This window comes from Dermacentor albipictus, chromosome 3, assembly GCF_038994185.2.
Source record: "Dermacentor albipictus isolate Rhodes 1998 colony chromosome 3, USDA_Dalb.pri_finalv2, whole genome shotgun sequence".
NCBI classification, from domain to species: domain Eukaryota; kingdom Metazoa; phylum Arthropoda; class Arachnida; order Ixodida; family Ixodidae; genus Dermacentor; species Dermacentor albipictus.
This window is the reverse complement of record NC_091823.1, coordinates 111,587,827-111,604,750: the sequence shown is the minus strand read 5'-3', so window position 1 is coordinate 111,604,750 and position 16,924 is coordinate 111,587,827. Positions and strand designations below refer to the sequence as shown.

The window sequence follows — 16,924 nt, the reverse complement described above, 5'->3', positions numbered from 1 at the left end:
GGAAATTTCCGGAGTCCTCCACTACGGCGGGCCTCATAATCGGAAAGGTGGCTTTGGCACGTAAAACCCCATAATATAAAAAAAAATGGCTGTGGCTTAGCTAAGGTTAAGCCCATGGAGGATGCGAAGCATACTAGCCTTTATTTTAACGCGACAGCGTTAAGGAGCTCGTGTCGCAGAAAAGCCGGTGTCGTCGGCGTCGGCTCAGGCGTGCGGCGCTTGCTCAGGCGCACATTTAGTTGTCGCGCCGAACGCTGCGTTGCTCGACGCTCACCGCGTCCGATGCGGGGGGCGACGCCGCGAGCGACGGCGCGAGTTGGAGCCCCGTTTCTCCTCTGTCGTGACGTCACGGTGTCACGTGGTATTGAAGGCGACACCGCCGCGCCTGAGGAGCTGGGTTGAGCTCTAGTAATAAGCTTCGCATAAAAATGGCTGTGGCTTAGCTAAGGTTAAGCCCAGGATGCGAAGCGTACTAGCCTTTATTTTAACGCGACAGCGTTAAGGAGCTCGTGTCGCAGAAAAGCCGGTGTCGTCGGCGTCGGCTCAGGCGTGCGGCGCTTGCTCAGGCGCACATTTAGTTGTCGCGCCGAACGCTGCGTTGCACGACGCTCACCGCGTCCGATGCGGGGGGCGACGCCGCGAGCGACGGCGCGAGTTGGAGCCCCGTTTCTCCTCTGTCGTGACGTCACGGTGTCACGTGGTACTGAAGGCGACACCGCCGCGCCTGAGGAGCTGGGTTGAGCTCTAGTAATATGCTTCGCATAAAAAGGCTTGGCAATGGTGATTTTACTCCAAGGAGCGTGACGTCATGAAAGAGAGTGCAAAGGCCTGCTATGTTGGAGGGGCTGTACGCCTGCAGCCCGGCTGTCGGCATTCTTCATCCTACCAGCGTTGCGACACGCGTTCAGCGCAACTCAACACCTTCCGGTAACTTTCAATGATTCGCCTTCGGATGCGACTTCTTTTGCGCGGCTGTAAATGTCTTCACAAGCAAATAGGGGAAAAAATGAACAGCGATGATTTTTAAGAGCAACTGTTACTGGAGATAAGCAACGTGGAAAGTGCTGCAGAGGGTCCACAAAAAGAGCCAGGACATCTCGTTGTATTCGCAGCATTTGTGCAATGTTGATAAATGTCGGGAGTACAGTGACTTAAATGCAATCGGTGTTTTTTTTAGTAATTCCTATTTGTGATTGCGTTATAGTAACCATAAGATATCCCAGTTTCGCGGTAAGGGTGAAGCAATGAATGCGATAGCAACACGTTAAAGTATTAGTCGTGCACGAAGTGTAAGTCTCGTAGCTGTACTGGCAGTATGAATTGAAGTGACTAAATAAAAACGAGCTGTTGTACTGGGGGTCTTCTGTTTGAATTCTGACATAATTAATGTCAGCGTCTTTCGTAGGGACTTTGCCACCACTTTTCTAGATCGTGTACGTTTCTAACCTCTTTGCTGGGCCGATCCCTGAGGTAGTCCACAGCCGCGCCATTAAAGCTACTTCATTTTTAAGTTTGAGCTCTGTTATTGTTTGACACTTTCAGTATTTAAGTCTGAGGAGACTTAAGATAAAAATAATGCTCTCTCGGTGTTTTGTTGTATGACGTTTGCTTGCGGACTACCATTATCAATATTCTTGGGAATAATTTTGTCAAGAATGTAAGACCTTGTACGAACAACTTTGGTAATATAATGGTGTGGCAATATAACCCGCATACACCTCATGTCATACGTCATTGCACAGCATGTGGCATACACATGCCTAAACATCTATACGGAAACTCACAGCGACGTCCACGACGAACTGCGAAAATTCGCTTGGCGTGCCCATATATACAATTGCTATCACGTTAATAGCGTAATTGTTTACTTTGTTTTGGTTTTTGTTTTTCAGTAACGTGTGCAAGTCTGGTTTTGATGCTGTAGTGAAGCATTCGGGAAACAGTCCTCCTCTCCTTCCGCCATCCTTTCCTCCACTCACCGCGGTTGGAGAGGGCTCCGGCGGCGGCAGGGGAGAGAGGCCGTCGTTTTCAACGGCAGCACTTGTTACGCTGGGGGCAACAGAAATATTACGAATTGGCTAATATTTACCGCAACCTACAGAAGCGCTACATGTGCGCTGGTTAACGGCTCTGTTCTCGACGGAATTTTGCAACGAAACAACAAACGTACTGCAACAAACACATGCCTTCCGGCGCGTCATACGTTTAATAAAACGAGTAGCTTTAGTCCCTCTCTTGCAAAGCTAAGACAAAGACTTAACATTACCGAACCCGTCATTGATCCGTGTGGTCTAATCAACGTTCCACTGGGTCTGTGAGGAAGTCCCACTGTAGAACAGCGGATTATTTTTGACCACCTGGACTCCTTTGGCCTGGACTAATTCGACAAACCTGAGTGTTTCGCATTTTGCCGACATTGAAATGCGGCTGCTGTGGCCAGGAATCGAACACATGACCTCGTGTTAGCAGAATTCGAAAGCCACTAAGCTGACACCAAGGCCCTGGAGTGCTCGCCTAAGTAATTTATATATAGCACAAATACAATGCCGTATATGATTAAAGTAAATGCTTCAAACTTCACCTGTGGATCACGCACCAGGTGAATGTGAAAGTACGCGGGCGTATTTGCATTTGTCGCCATCGAACCCGCGACTTCGTTTCCGCGTTTGCAGGCAACCTAGATCTAGGTCGTGCGTGTTCGTGCACACTTGCACGAACACGCACACATGCACGCTCACGCACGCATGCCGTGCACCCGCACGCCTGCACGAACACAACAAACGTACACGCACACACGCACACGTACACGCACACACGCGCGCGCGCGCGTGTGTGCGTGCGTGTGCGTGTGGGTGCGTGCGTGTGCGTGTGGGTGCGTGCGTGTGCGTGTGGGTGCGTGCGTGTGCGTGTGGGTGCGTGTGGGTGCGTGTAGGTGCGTGCGTGTGCGTGTGGGTGCGTGCGTGTGCGTGTGGGTGCGTGTGGGTGCGTGTGTGCGTGTGTGTGTGTGTGCGTGTGTGCGTGTGTGTGTGTGTGCGTGTGTGTGCGTGTGTGTGCGTGTGTGTGCGTGTGTGCGTGTGTGTGTGTGTGTGTGTGTGTGTGTGTGTGTGTTTGTGTGTGTGTGTGTGTGTTTGTGTGTGTGTGTGTGTGTGTGTGAGGCGCGCGCGCACGCTGTGTTTTGCGGAGGATATAGTTACTCGCTTATCACGCGGTAAGCCTGGGACTGATTGCTCGGAGAGGACTTAAATTCGTCAATTTCCTTTTACTCAGATCATCGTATACACAGAGGCCAGATCGACAGCCACACATGCCAGGCCAAAGTACGGTAAACGTACCAGAACGTGCCTGGCAAACCATGCACTCGCACTACTTGATTTTCACCCCATATTGTTTCCCTCGATAAATATGTGCAGCTGCTCCACCTGATGGTGAGGAAGTTGGGCTTTCCGGGGCACTTGAAGCGCTCGGAGCGACGCCGGATGAAGGGCATGACGGTCGGGTCGAATGGGTCGAACCGGGGCAGCGTGCATCCCGCGGTGTGAATGCGATGACCTATCGGAACTGGCCGCTCCCATCGGTGGCCAGGTGAACGCGAACCTGCTGAAGGCGACAGGAAAGTCCACAGGCAGTGGCCTGCGCTGCACAGAAGAAGCGCCCTGAGGGCCGGTACGAGCCGGCACTGGCGCCGCAACATGCGCAGCAAGGCGGCGATCGCCATGGGGCTCATCTTCTAGCGTTGTGCCAGGAATCGCAGGAGTGACATCGGCCTGCAGAGGCTTTGCGAAGAGGCAGAAATGAGCTTCGTGTCACCGTGAATACATAAGTGACACTTTGAGATACGCCTATCAAGGTCTCTTCATCCCTTCACCATCATGGAAGCTGCCGTGTAGTTGCTGGAGACATCGTCGCCCAGATGAAACAAAGAACAGAAGACCGAACATTACGCGTTCTCTATATGATGCACCCGTGATGTCTGGTCTACTCTTCTTTGTGCTTTATTTGCGTTAAAATGGTGTCACCAGATATCAACCAATTTGCCCAAGAACAAGTTATTTCGGAGCTTGGGTAAGTTGGCTCGACATTAATAACAACCGAGTCAACGCCTGTGCGGGCCTCACGTTTTCTTCCACATCTTTCGCGCTGATTTATCAGTTCTCCGTTTGTTTAAGGGGAAGAAAAAAAGAAAGAAAAAGAAAGGGTAATGTGCGGTTCCTTAGCTGTACTGAAGACAAGTACTTGGCAGGAACTGTGGGATTAAGCGACTTGAATATTTCTTTATTATAATAGGGGTCTGCAGATAAGTACAGTGGGCATGCGCACAACGCGACTAGTGCGAAACGTCGCGAGTACACCGCTGGCACTCTCACTCCGGTCATAGCGCGCAAGCGTCGGACGAACTCTGACACCAGGTGAAGAGACAGAAAATAAGCACGGCTGATTAGCACACAAAGGCTAAGATGATCCTCTATCCGGAAAATATACGGGGAACACTGCTAACGAAGCGAATAATAACAAGAAATGCTGTCGATAGTCGACCAATAATACTTCACAGGTTAGTGAATCCAGGGATGCGTCGTTCGATGAAGGCACCAGCAAGAGGCACGAGCTGCCGCTCTTAATGATGGTGATGATTGCTTTACCAATGGCAAAAAGCCGCTGTGGGGGATAGGATATGAACCAGGTGGTATTATGTTTAAGAAATGTATGTTAAAGAAAAAATTAAAGCGCTCGGGAATCAAATTAAATAGCTTGCAATAAAGTAATCAGCCCTGTATAAACGAAAATAAATTCTGTAAATTCAAAGTAGTGATTATACATGAAGTAAAAGAAAGAGTAGAGGTCTGCCCTGTTCAATCCCCCACAGTGGGTGTGCGCCATCGCACAAGGAAAACCAAACCAAACCAATCTTGTTCTTGGTCAAAACAACTGACTCTTACCCGCAATGGTGGAATGGCTAACCGTGGGATGGATTATTAAAAACGGTGACAGGGAAATAAAGTTCCAGTACATGGCGAAAACTGAGCTCTCTAAGAAATGTTACAGCGAAGCTGCTTATGGCTATGATCTGAAAACAAGAATGTGTCCGAGATGTTCACGAAAACAAATCATCATTTGGTCCGGTCCTGGTGTTTGTACAGCTAGAAACGGTCCAAACTCAATGGCACATACCCCTGTGAGCTCGGGGACCTGTCACGTGTGGGACCCAAAGAGTTCCCAGGCACAACGGTATCAACAAATGCTTTTTGAAAAAAATGTTTTGAACAACTTTTTCGAAAAGGACTGCTAAATAAGTTCTCGTCGCTGAAGATGCTGCTGGGACCCAAGACCTCCCAGCCTGCATCTGAGGCGGCGGCACTCGCCCCCTGACCTGCGCGTCGGGGGGTGGGTAGATCACCTTTTTCCGTTGGACATTATAGTTTATTCTATCTATCGACGCCAACAACGCAAACGTGCTCGTGCCACACTGCTCGCGCGTTCGTCGTCGTCGTCGTCGTCTTCCACAGCTGGCTCCGTTGCCGCTCATAATTCCAGCGTAGAATTTCATCTTTTCTGTCGTCGTAATGGGGAGGCCGCGTTTACGGGGGTACGAGTTATTGCTTAAGGGGGTATGAACCATTCATTATCTTACGCGACGGACGCATTTATTAACATAGATGATACGCGAATGCCTGTGCTACCTATACCTCCACGATGACCGCAGATTAGGACAATAAATATGTTCGCTCCTTTGTTCAATATTCTGGGTCACGTATGCGTCGTGTGCTCAACAGCTTCGCTTTTCATCCGTCTTCACCGAGTGGAATGGCACTAAATATAAAATTACATGTAAGCATTCGGACATATAGAAAATGAATTAGGGAGCTTTAACTGAACATCACAAAAAAAAACAGATGAAAATTCAACAGAGCAGATAGAATGAATAAAGAAATCCAAGATGGCTGAGCAAATCTCACTGTTACTATGGCCCGATTCCTTGTTCAAAACAAAAGGTGAACCGAAACTGTTAGTCGGGGCCAAATTTTTTCTCTAGCATATATTTCTTAAACATAATAGCACCCCGTTCATATCCTATACCCCACAGCAGCGTTGTGCCATGCGTAAAGCAATCATCACCATCATTTAGAGCGGCAGCTCGTGCTTCCTGCGGGTGCCTTCATCGAACGACGGATCGCTGGATTCTCTAACCTGTGAAGTATTGGTCAACTATCGACAGCGTTTCTTGTTATTTTTCGCTTCGGTAGCAATCTTCCCCGTATATTTTCCGGATAGAGGATCATCTTAGCCTTTGTGTGCTAATCAGCCGTGCTTGTTTTCTGTCTCTTCACCTGGTGTCAGAGTTCGTCCGACGCTTGCGCGCTATGATCGGAGTGAGAGTGCCAGCGGTGTACTCGCGACGTTTCGCACTAGTCGCGTTGTGCGCATGCCCACTGTACTAATCTGCAGACCCCTATTATAATAAAGAAATATTCAAGTCGCTTAATCCCACAGTTCCTGCCAAGTACTTGTCTTCAGTACACTTAAGGAACCACACATTACCCTCTCTTTTTCTTTCTTTTTGTTCCCCTTAAACGGAGAACTGATAAATCAGCGCGAAAGACTTGCAAGAAAACGTGAGGCCCGCACAGGCGTTGACTCGGTTGTTATTAATGTCGAGCCAATTTGCCCAAGCTCCGAAATAACTTGTTCTTGGGCAAATTGGTTGATATCTGGGGACACCATTCTAGCGCAAATAAAACAAAGAGTAGACCAGACATCACGGGTGCATCATATAGAGAACGCGTGATGTTCGGTCTTCTGTTCTTTGTTTCATCTGAGCGACGATGTCTCGCAACAACTACACGCCAGCTTCCATCACGGTGAAGGGATGAAGAGACCTTGATAGGCGTATCTCAAAGTGTCACTTATGTATTCATGGCGACACGAAGCTCATTTCTACCTCTTCGCAAAGCTTTTGCAGGCCGATGTCACTCCTGCGATTCCTGGCACAACGTTAGAAGATGAGCCCCATGGCGATCGTAGCCTTGCTGCGCATGTTGCGGCGCCAGTGTCGGCTGGTGCCGGCCCTCAGGGCGCTTCTTCTGTGCAGCGCAGGCCACTGCCTGTGGACTTTCCTGTCACCTTCAGCAGGTTCGCGATCGCCCGGCGACCGATGGGAGCGGCCAGTTCCGATAGGTCATCGCATTCACACCGCGGGATGCACGCTGCCCCGGTTCGATCCATTCGACCCGACCGTCAAGCCTTTCATCCGGCGCCGCTTCGAGCACGCGAAGTGTTCCGGAAAGCCTAACTTCCTCACCATCAGGTGCAGCATTCCGTTCGTTTTAACAAGGAGTTGGTTGTACGCAATTAGTATTTTTTTTTTCGTGAATCGTCTTTCATTTCGGTCTGCGTAGGAGGTCATTTGCTAAAACCGCACGTAACTAAATCGTGTTATGCTATTATCGCTTTTACCTTCGCGACCGTACTGCCCTCGCCTCTTACTTTGGTATTGTTACGTGGAGGAAGGAAGTCGTTGTTCGATCATGCATGTGCACACATGGAACCGCTGTTGCGTCACGTATGACTCAGTTGGAGCTAAATTCGGCCCCTCGCTCGGCGTTCGGAGAGGCATAGCTCGACAGTAGGTTTGTCCATCCAAGCGTGAGTGGTTGCCCTTATTAGAGAGCTCATTTAGCCAGAGTAACCATGTTCATCAAACTCAAATCGGTGCCCATCATGAGTTATAAGACCTACAAATGTGCTATTTCTTCAGAAATTTCACTTCTCGCTTGGCTTTGGTGCCCCTGATTTCGACACGTATTAGGCCCAGAAATGGCGGGAAGAGAGTCGGGGCGGCAAAACGGTGGGATGCCAACTCGCGCCCGACACCTTTTTCCACGGCGGGCATACTATCGATAGGGAGTGAGCAAGATTTCAAGATTGGATCCGAGGACCTCTATTAGATGTATCGTAAGTAAGCTTTCTAGTGAGTGAATAAAAGTCATGCGCCTTACTTTGATATCGTTGCGTAGAGTAAAGAAGCCATTACTCGATAATGCACGTGTCGCTTGCACATATGTCCTCGTTGTCGCATCACGCATCATGCAGTCGCAGCAAAATGTAGCTTCGCGCGCGGCGTTCAGAAAAAGCGTAGCTCGGCAGTACGTTTGTCGATCCGATCCGTAGTGGTCGCGTTCGAGCAACCTCATCAGCCATAGCAGGTATATTTCATCGACATCAAACCGGTGGTTATTAGAAGTTATAAGGCATACATTTCTGCAATTTGCTGCAGAAATATCCTGCTTTTTCGGCTATGGCACCCCTGCGTTCGACGCATGTGGTCTAGAAATGATGTAAACAAACCCGGGCAAGACTGGAAGATGCCCAACCCCTTTGAGCGCGTCGGAATGTGTCCGTCTCCACGGTGAGCAGCAAGCGCAACAGGTTGAGGCAATCGTAGGTGCCCCGACCGTATACGACTGCGGAGAGCTCGAGCGTGCCGGGGCAGTTTTGGGCGCCACCAGTAGGGAGTCATTTGTGTTCTACGGTGCCCAAACACCCTCGCAAAACAAACGGACCCACTACGAATCGGAAGCGCGAGCACGATTGCAAAATTAGACCGTGAGATCCCCACTATCCGTAACATAAGTTAGGCACGTAAACCTTCTAATGCGGAAATAAGTTGCGCATTTCTTTACGTCCATTCCTGCGCGCTGTAGTACCTATACACCCTCTGCAGCACGGAGAAGAAGTTTTCCCGTATATGCCCCAATACGGCTGTGTCCCTGACGCAGCTTGCAGGCCTGACTTATTTCAAAGCAAGGCGTCCCTTACTTCAGGCACATTGCGGTAGGTAGACATGTTCCTTTCTCGCCTCATTTCGGGCTTTTGTAGTAAAAGGCAATGCGTGACCGACAGTGTAATCGAACCTGTGCCTTCGAACAGAGCAGCCCAATGCTCTAACAATTAGGCGCATCATGCGCGTGCTCTTCTTGTGCCAAAACGGACTAGATCTTCCGAGACGTTTGGCGCGAGCGTCACGTGCCAATTTCTCGTGTTCTTTCCTCGTGACTTCTCACGGCTTGCGAGCATCTTCGGAATCGGCTCACATTATTTAGTGCTTTCATCGTAAAAGCTCAAGCTACGTAGAAACTGCGAGACGTTGTACCGCCTTCATCACCGGCCCAGGTTGACCACAGTTTAACATTTCTTCGTCGGGGTACAAATGGCATCGTCGGTTTAACATATATCACGTGACACCTACACGTGATTATAATATTATAAAGCACCCAGTCGCAGGTTACATCGCGATCCGTGCATCCATTGCTTACGCTCGTTCGATACACATGCAGAACCCAACAGTCGGCACATCGCATAATTTCGCGACGAACTGACGCAGTCGAAGTCATGCCGTTGCCGTCGTATGCACGGTCGTCGTCGCCGCCGTCTTGCTGCTGTCGTCACAAACACGTAACGCTCGCGTCAAACACACAGCTGCTCGATTTACGCAAACGCGTTGATTCGCCTAGTAACGCTGCGCGGAAACCGCAAACATTTCTGGATTACCCGCTACCTGCAAAAGGCTTCGTATGATACCCGTTTCCACAGTGCGCGTGATCTGTGGAATATTGTTTCCAATGCGAAGTTACTCGTTGCCGCATGCCAGACAGTTCGCTGTGGGTATATATATAGGTAGGTTCTTTCCTCGTACGTTGTTTCGGGCTTCTTCAATAACCAAAGAAAATACAAGTGCCCGATGTCCGGATAGAAGCTGGGTCTCCAAGTACAACATACTGAGAGCACGAGAGAGCACAATCGCTCTTCTTTTCGTTATAGTGAATTAGGCCGCTCATAGTACGCATAGTTCTTTCGTGCCAATGCCAAGTAGGAGAGGATTGCCTCCTGCGTCACGTCGCGTTGCACGATCACATGCACATACACGTCAGTTTACACAAGGCCACAGACGCGTTAACGAAACGCGCAAACGATAGTCAACCTTACCACTGTCTTTTGCGTGTGTCATGTCGCGTATCAAGAATTAGGTTACTTGAGAGAGCGAGATCACGCGCCAGTTGCTAATATTCTAGCGATAGACAGCTCTGCGTACAGCTGCTTGAGAACTGTTTCTCATATCAATTCCCATAGTGCGTGGGATATGCTTTCTTTTTTTGGCTAAACGAATAGAAGCTAGATAATTAGTATCCGTTCCATGCAGTGGTTGTGGGGTCTTCGGGTCTCACAGGAGTACCGACCACCGCGGGTTCGAGCTTAGCGAGCCACAGGGCCGCGTCAGCCGTCAGCCTCTAGTGCCGCTGCGCGCGAGCTCAGGCTACAAGGGGCTACCGAGCCCTAAGTTGACGGAAACCGTTTATTGTCTCCAACGGCACCCAACACTGCACGAACGCCCGGTCCCGGGGCGGCGGGGAACCAAAGGGGCCCCGCACCAAGGGCGAAAAATACAGTTAGGGGCGCCTGTAGCACGTCGCTGCGAGAGCACAGGCTCAAACTGGGACGCTCCGCTAGGAAAAGTCCCGGCGGTTATGCTACTTGCTCTCGAGATAACCGATGGGCCAACTTGCGAGAGCTTGGGCAATCTCCTTCGGCTTGGGCCTCCGATGAGTGCGGCTCGGCGTGGTACGACCTCGCGCGAGCACTAGGCACCCGTTCTTCGGCTTAGCGTCGGGATAGGAACAACACGAGGTACGCGCTCCCCGCATGGGCAAAGGCACCGTGCGTGAGCTCAGTCCTAGTCACAAAGGTGTCGGCGGACGAGAGGAAGCATGTACGTACCGGGCGCCGTTCCAAGGAGCAAGAGAGTCGCTACCGTCACGGCAGTAGCCACCAGGGGCCGCTCCGTGACGTCACTAGCTCCGCCCTCACCGCGAACCACCGCAAGTGGAGCGCCACCGCAGAGAACTGGTCCAGAGCGAGAACAATGTGGCTTTAAGGATTGCAGACATGGGTGAAATGCGCCCGCGCATTGGCGCGTCGAATTCCCCAAATCCCCACACGGTATAGTCGAAGTAACCCTCAAGACAGGCCCGGAATACTCAACACCACCCTCCCTCTTGCCGAAGATGACCGAGCTTGACTTTTTCAGCTTGGGTCGCGACGTGAGGGATAGATGTCTTCGCTATGCTGGTACAAGTGAGAAGAAAGGAGGTTAACCGAAGGGACCGATATTTATTAATCATATCATAAGAAGCCAACAAACAAAGTCACCAAGGACAACATAGGGGAAATTACTTGTACTTACTAATTGAATTAAAGAAATGATAAATTAATGGAAATGAAAGTGGATGAATAAGCAAATTGCCGCAGGTGGGGAACGATCCCACGTCTTCGCATTACGCGTGCGATGCTCTAACCGATCGAGCTACCATGGCGCGGTTTCCATATCCACTTTCTTGGGTATTTATGTTTTTACTACAAGAATTAACCTTGGGGGTGTTATCCAGGGCCACCACTTACAAACCTTGGCGGCGCATGTGGAACATCCTTTTTGCCGCAGGCGTCACGCGCATGATCTTTTGACATACTTTTAACATACTTTTGACAAAGAGTGTAGACACTGCGCTAGTTAGGTGTTTAGCGTCGGGAAGATAACCGATGGTCATTAAGGGTTACGAACTGGATTCCAAGGGAAGCGAAGCGTAGCAGGGGGCGGCAAAAAGTTAGGTGGGCGAATGAGATTAAGAAGTTTGCAGGGACAACATGGCCACAATTAGTGCATGATCGGGGTACTTGGAGAAGTATGGGAGAGGGCTTTGCCCTGCAGTGGGCGTAACCAGGCTGATGATGATGATGATGAACTTTAGCTTTGTCTGAATAAAAGCAACACGATGAGATAGCGTCTGCGACTTCTTGTGCGCCGCAAACGCATTTGACCCCGAGTTCCATCGCGGCGCACATTGCAAGCCACATAGACATGTTATGTGCGCAATTATCCGATATTCCCAGAGTAAGGCAAGATAAACGAAAAGATTACTGTGTATTCATGCATACGTTATAAGCAACATGGTTTATATACCGGCTAAAATTAATAAATGCAACGTGAAGGACTCTGTTGGCCCGCCTTCACAGCACCTTCTAGGCATTGCAATGAACCAATTTTATACGACTCTGAAAGAAAAAAAGAATGTTGCATTTCCGATGGAATGCAATTCATTCTGCAGTCTAACGATCTGAGCAGAGTAAAGAGAAGGTTTTGTATGGTCACCAGATACTATAAAATGGCTGGGAAATTTGATATTTTGTTTCCGAACAGAGGCGTCCTTGTGATTGTGAAGAATGACTATATTGCATTTAGGCACTAGATGAATTCACACAGAGCTCTGTAGCAGTTCATCCACATCACGAAGGTTTCGTGGACAGCAGTATACCATCAAGGCAAAACTGTGCGAATAAACGGCTTTGGGCAAGTTAGCCCCGGTGATTGAGTCCCTCAGGCATGACGCGGTAAAACCCATTCTCCCGATCAATCCATGCGACGAAGGCATGCTTCTCCGAACAGTTGTAGAAAAGAATTCAGGACTTGTGGAAGGGAGCAACTGTGAAGACTCTGAAAACGTGCCTTGATCAATTACCCATTGTTGCGTACGCCAGGGTAGCGTATCGTACTGCTGCCGAGAAGTAGCGATGCCTGCCTATCGAAGCTCGACCGAAGTTGAGGCACGCCGTAGTGGAGGAATCCGGAAATTTCGACCACTTGCATGGGGTTCTTTAACGTGCACCTAAATCTAAGCTCACGGGTGTTTTCACATTTCGGCCCCGTCGAAATGCGGCCGCCGTGGCCGGGATTCGATCCCGCGACCTTCTGTTCAGCAGCCCAGCACCATAGCCACTGAGGAACCACGGTGGGTAAAAAACTGAATTCACGAAGCTTTTAAACATATTGTGCTTGCGGAGATACCTGCGCTGTTGCTAGACTGCCTATACTAGAATAGCAAAGGGAATCGAATGGCAACCACATAGTATCAGCCGTATCCGATTTGTGTGCAGCAAAAACTAGCGAACATTCTTGTGCGCCTTGGACGCTAGAATCTACTAAAACCACAAGAACATTGCCCAGTTAGGTGTTCCCGCTCGGGCACAATGTGCTTCAATTCGCTTCTAAGCAATCTGAGGTCTTGGTGCTGCGACACCTTCACGTAAACATTGTTACGCCAACGAGTCACATGTGCTGGATGTAAAAAAAGAACATTAAGCGATGAACGTCTTCCGCCCCATTATTCCGTGCTGTGAATACCTATAAAGAAAGCAATCGCAGTGGGGTACATGTCTCGGACACTGAAGAAGTCACCTTCTCGTACAGTCGATGAAAGCCCGCAAGGTCAACTTTCGCGGCAATGAAAAAGTGACTTCCCGTTGCATGTCATCAGACCTACTGCCGAAACGTGTCTAATACATAATACATAATAAGCATATTAATAAGCCTATAAGCCATAATAAGCCTATAATAATAATAAGCCATAATAAGCCTATTATGTCTAATACGTAACAGGCTTTGGCAGGCCTATTACTGCTGGCGGAATTCCTGTGTGAATAAAGTATTATTATTATTTTTAAAAAAACATGCAATTCTCAATGCAAGGGGCTAAAAAACCCGAGCCGGCGAGTCATCGTGCAGCATGCGCACAAATTGTTGATAAAAGATATACTTAATAATTCAGGAAAAGCAGAACATTTACTTGCTTATTTTCATTTTCGAAGCCTTGGGCATAGCAATTCAAGGCCATTCAATATATGAAAAATGCTCGCGTGAAACGCAAGGAAATTTGTATTTTTCAGGCATGGTTTCCCGACTATACTTCCAGAGAAACTGGAGGAGCACAGAGTCCTTCCTGAAGAACTCACGTGCTTCTACAGGGAAATCTACCGAAATGATTCTCTAAATGTTCCAGACAGAGTGTATCTGTTCGGGCCCAGAAGAACACTGTCCTTTGAAGAGGCACTGAAACAGGAGTTTGTATTCGTAGAGTGTGTCACAAAGAAGTCCCCGAAGAGGCCCTTTCATGACCAGTTTCTTCTGAACCCACTCCTTAAAAGGAACGTCGAGAAGCGCTGCCGAAACTCGCGTGAAAGGACGCCCCACAACCTCAGCGTTTTAATGCTTGGTCTCGACGCCGTGTCGCACCTTAACTTTGACAGGCACCTTCCGGAGACTGGGAGGTTTGTGCGGCAAAAACTCGGCGCTTTCGAACTTCATGGATATAACAAAGTTGGGGAGGACAGCTACCCGAACCACATGGCCCTCCTCGCTGGTCTCAAGTACCACGAAGCGGACAAAGCGGCTCAGGCCGGATTCTACGACAACCTCAATCCCTCGTTGATCTGGCGTAAATATGCTGCGCGGGGTTACAGGACCATGTTTCTCGAGGAGTGGACGCAGTATTCTTTGTTTAGCAGCTTCCAAAGGAAAGGTTTTCGGCACGCGCCGACTGACTATTATCTGCGACACGCCATCATGCTAATGGAGGAGCTAGCCAAGAACACTGAAGAAGAACTGCGGGTAAGCTGCTTGGGACCCACTATGCCGTCCGAATTGCTGCTAGAATACCTTGCCACCTTTGTGAACGTCATGTCGGAGCGACCTTTCTTCGCCTATGCCTGGTTCACCGAACTAACGCACGAGTGGCTCAACAACGCAGCGTATGCGGACGCACCTTTCCGGCGACTGCTCGAAGATCTGCACGCTTCCGGCGCTCTCAACCACACGGTTCTTGTGTTCCTCAGCGACCACGGATTGCGCTTCGGCGACGTGCGCACCACGTACATCGGAAGGCTCGAAGACATCCAGCCGTTCGCCTTCCTCGTCTTTCCGCCGTGGTTCCTAGAGAAGAACCCCGAGGCTGCTCGGAATCTTCGTGTCAACCAGCGCCGCCTGACGACGCCCTTCGACGTCCATGCGACGCTCGTCGAGCTGCTCGACTATCCCGTCAGCAAGCGACCGCGCACCGACTACGGACTGAGCTTGTTTAACGAGATTCCGGAGGAGAGGACGTGCAGCGATGCGTTCATCAAGCCTCAGTGGTGCGCGTGCAGTGTGTGGGACGTTGCTGCCGTGCCCGGTGCGCTGGCCAGGGCACTGGCTGAAAGGCTTGTTGCTCGTGTCAACGGGGCGTTAGCGCGAGCATCGCGAAACTGCGCTGAGTATCGACTCCTCCGAGTGATGGACGTGACGTCGCTGCAGGCGACACCAGCTGAGCTTGAAAAGAACGTGAGTGATTACTTGATCGTCGTCAAGCTGTCGCCTGGAAATGCTGTCTTTGAAGGTCTCGTGCAGGTTTACGGCGACCACAGCACTGAGGTTATGCATATCAGCCGTGTCAACAAGTACAAGGTACAGTCCTACTGCGCGCACACGCGCTGGCTTCGGAAATATTGCCACTGCCGCCGCACTCACGAATTGCAGGTCTGAGTTTTGCGTTCCGTAGCGCGTTAGCTCGGCGAAGGTGAAAGAAAGTGAAATGTAGATCGAGAACTTCGCTACAGATATATTTGGCAGAAATAAATTTTGCGATAATTTGCGAAGCGAACAAATGCAGGTGGAAGTGTTTCTTCTAAGCATTCCGCTCACACGTGAGCGTCGTCATTACCGATGTTATGCTGCGTTGGCATTAGGCAACCTGTCGCCCGCGCAGCAACAAAGGAGGGCAGAATAGGGTTCGCTTCTGTGATGACGTCAACAGTAGGGCACTTCTATTGACCGGCGTTTGTATTAATTTTAAGTTTGTACTGCCAAGCATTTGGTATTTATAAACCAACACCCAACAAGTCCTCAATACACAAATGAATATAACACACACACACACACACACACACACACACACACACACACACACACACACACACACACACACACACACACACACACACACACACACAACACGTCCTCAATACACAAATGAATATAACACACACACACATACACCCAACCTGTCCTCAATACACAAGTGAATATAACATACACACAGGCACCCAACACGTCCTTAATACACAAATGAATATAACAGACACACACACCCCACACGTCCTCAATACACAAATGGATATAACACACACACACCCAACACGGCGTCAATACACAAATGAATGTAACACACACACACACACACGCACACACACGCACGCACACACACACCCAACACACACACACACGCACGCACACACACACCCAACACGTCCTCAATACACAAATATATATAACACACACACACATATACACCCAACATGTCCTCAATACACAAGTGAATATAACACACACACACGCACCCAACACGTCCTCAATACACAAATGAATATAACACACACACACACCCAACACGTCCTCAATCCACAAATAAATATAACACACACGCATATACACCCAACATGTCCTCAATACACAAGTGAATATAACACACACACACGCACCCAACACGTCCTCAATACACAAATGAATATAACACACACACACACCCAACACGTCCTCAATACACAAATGAATATAACACACACACACACCCAACACGGCCTCAATACACAAATGAATGTAACACACACACACACACACACACACACACACACACACACACACACACACACACACACACACACACACACACACACACACACACACACACACACACACACCAAACGCGTCCTCAACACACGCACACCCAACACGCCCTCAACACACACACACGCACCCAACACGTCCTCAACACACACACACACACACACACACACACACACACACACACACACACAAACAAACACACAAACTTTGCTGCACTTTGCTGACCCTTGTAGCCTCTGCCTTTCGGCGGTATGAGCCATTGCCGATGATAATTTCTGCTCACAGATTGATACGAAAAATGCCGACCACCGAAAGGCTAACAGCGTCGCTGTAAGATATTATTGTAAAAGTTAAAGATAATATATTAAATGAATATTGTTATGGGAA

General features: G+C 49.4%; 2 protein-coding genes across 7 annotated transcripts in view; one reads left to right on the top strand and one right to left on the bottom strand.

Moving 5' to 3' along the window:
• LOC135908474 (uncharacterized) overlaps positions 1-16,924 on the bottom strand; it is a 49,314-nt gene that overhangs the window by 13,519 nt on the left and 18,871 nt on the right. The window contains exons 1-2 of one of the 4 annotated variants that reach the window (XM_065440253.1): positions 4,543-4,617; positions 3,420-3,773 (exon numbers count right to left, since the gene is read on the bottom strand). The exons of 1 other annotated variant lie outside the window; for it this stretch is intronic. In XM_065440253.1, coding sequence (XP_065296325.1) covers positions 3,420-3,724 — 305 coding nt within the window. In that variant the 5' untranslated portion in view covers positions 3,725-3,773; positions 4,543-4,617. Of the gene's footprint in view, positions 1-3,419; positions 3,774-4,542; positions 4,618-16,924 lie in introns of those variants that run through there. 2 more of the 4 variants (XM_065440254.1, XM_065440255.1) reach the window with 2 other exon arrangements.
• On the top strand, positions 6,129-15,515 carry LOC135908510 (uncharacterized). Of its 3 annotated transcripts, none has more exons than XM_065440320.1 (3): positions 6,129-6,185; positions 6,947-7,300; positions 13,768-15,515. In XM_065440320.1, exons 2-3 carry the CDS (start codon positions 6,996-6,998, stop codon positions 15,395-15,397), a joined length of 1,935 nt encoding a protein of 644 aa, XP_065296392.1. In that variant the 5' UTR covers positions 6,129-6,185; positions 6,947-6,995; the 3' UTR covers positions 15,398-15,515. The 3 variants fall into 3 exon arrangements, with proteins under 3 accessions (XP_065296392.1, XP_065296393.1, XP_065296391.1); XM_065440321.1 differs by having other exon boundaries at positions 6,130-6,190; XM_065440319.1 differs by having other exon boundaries at positions 6,136-7,300.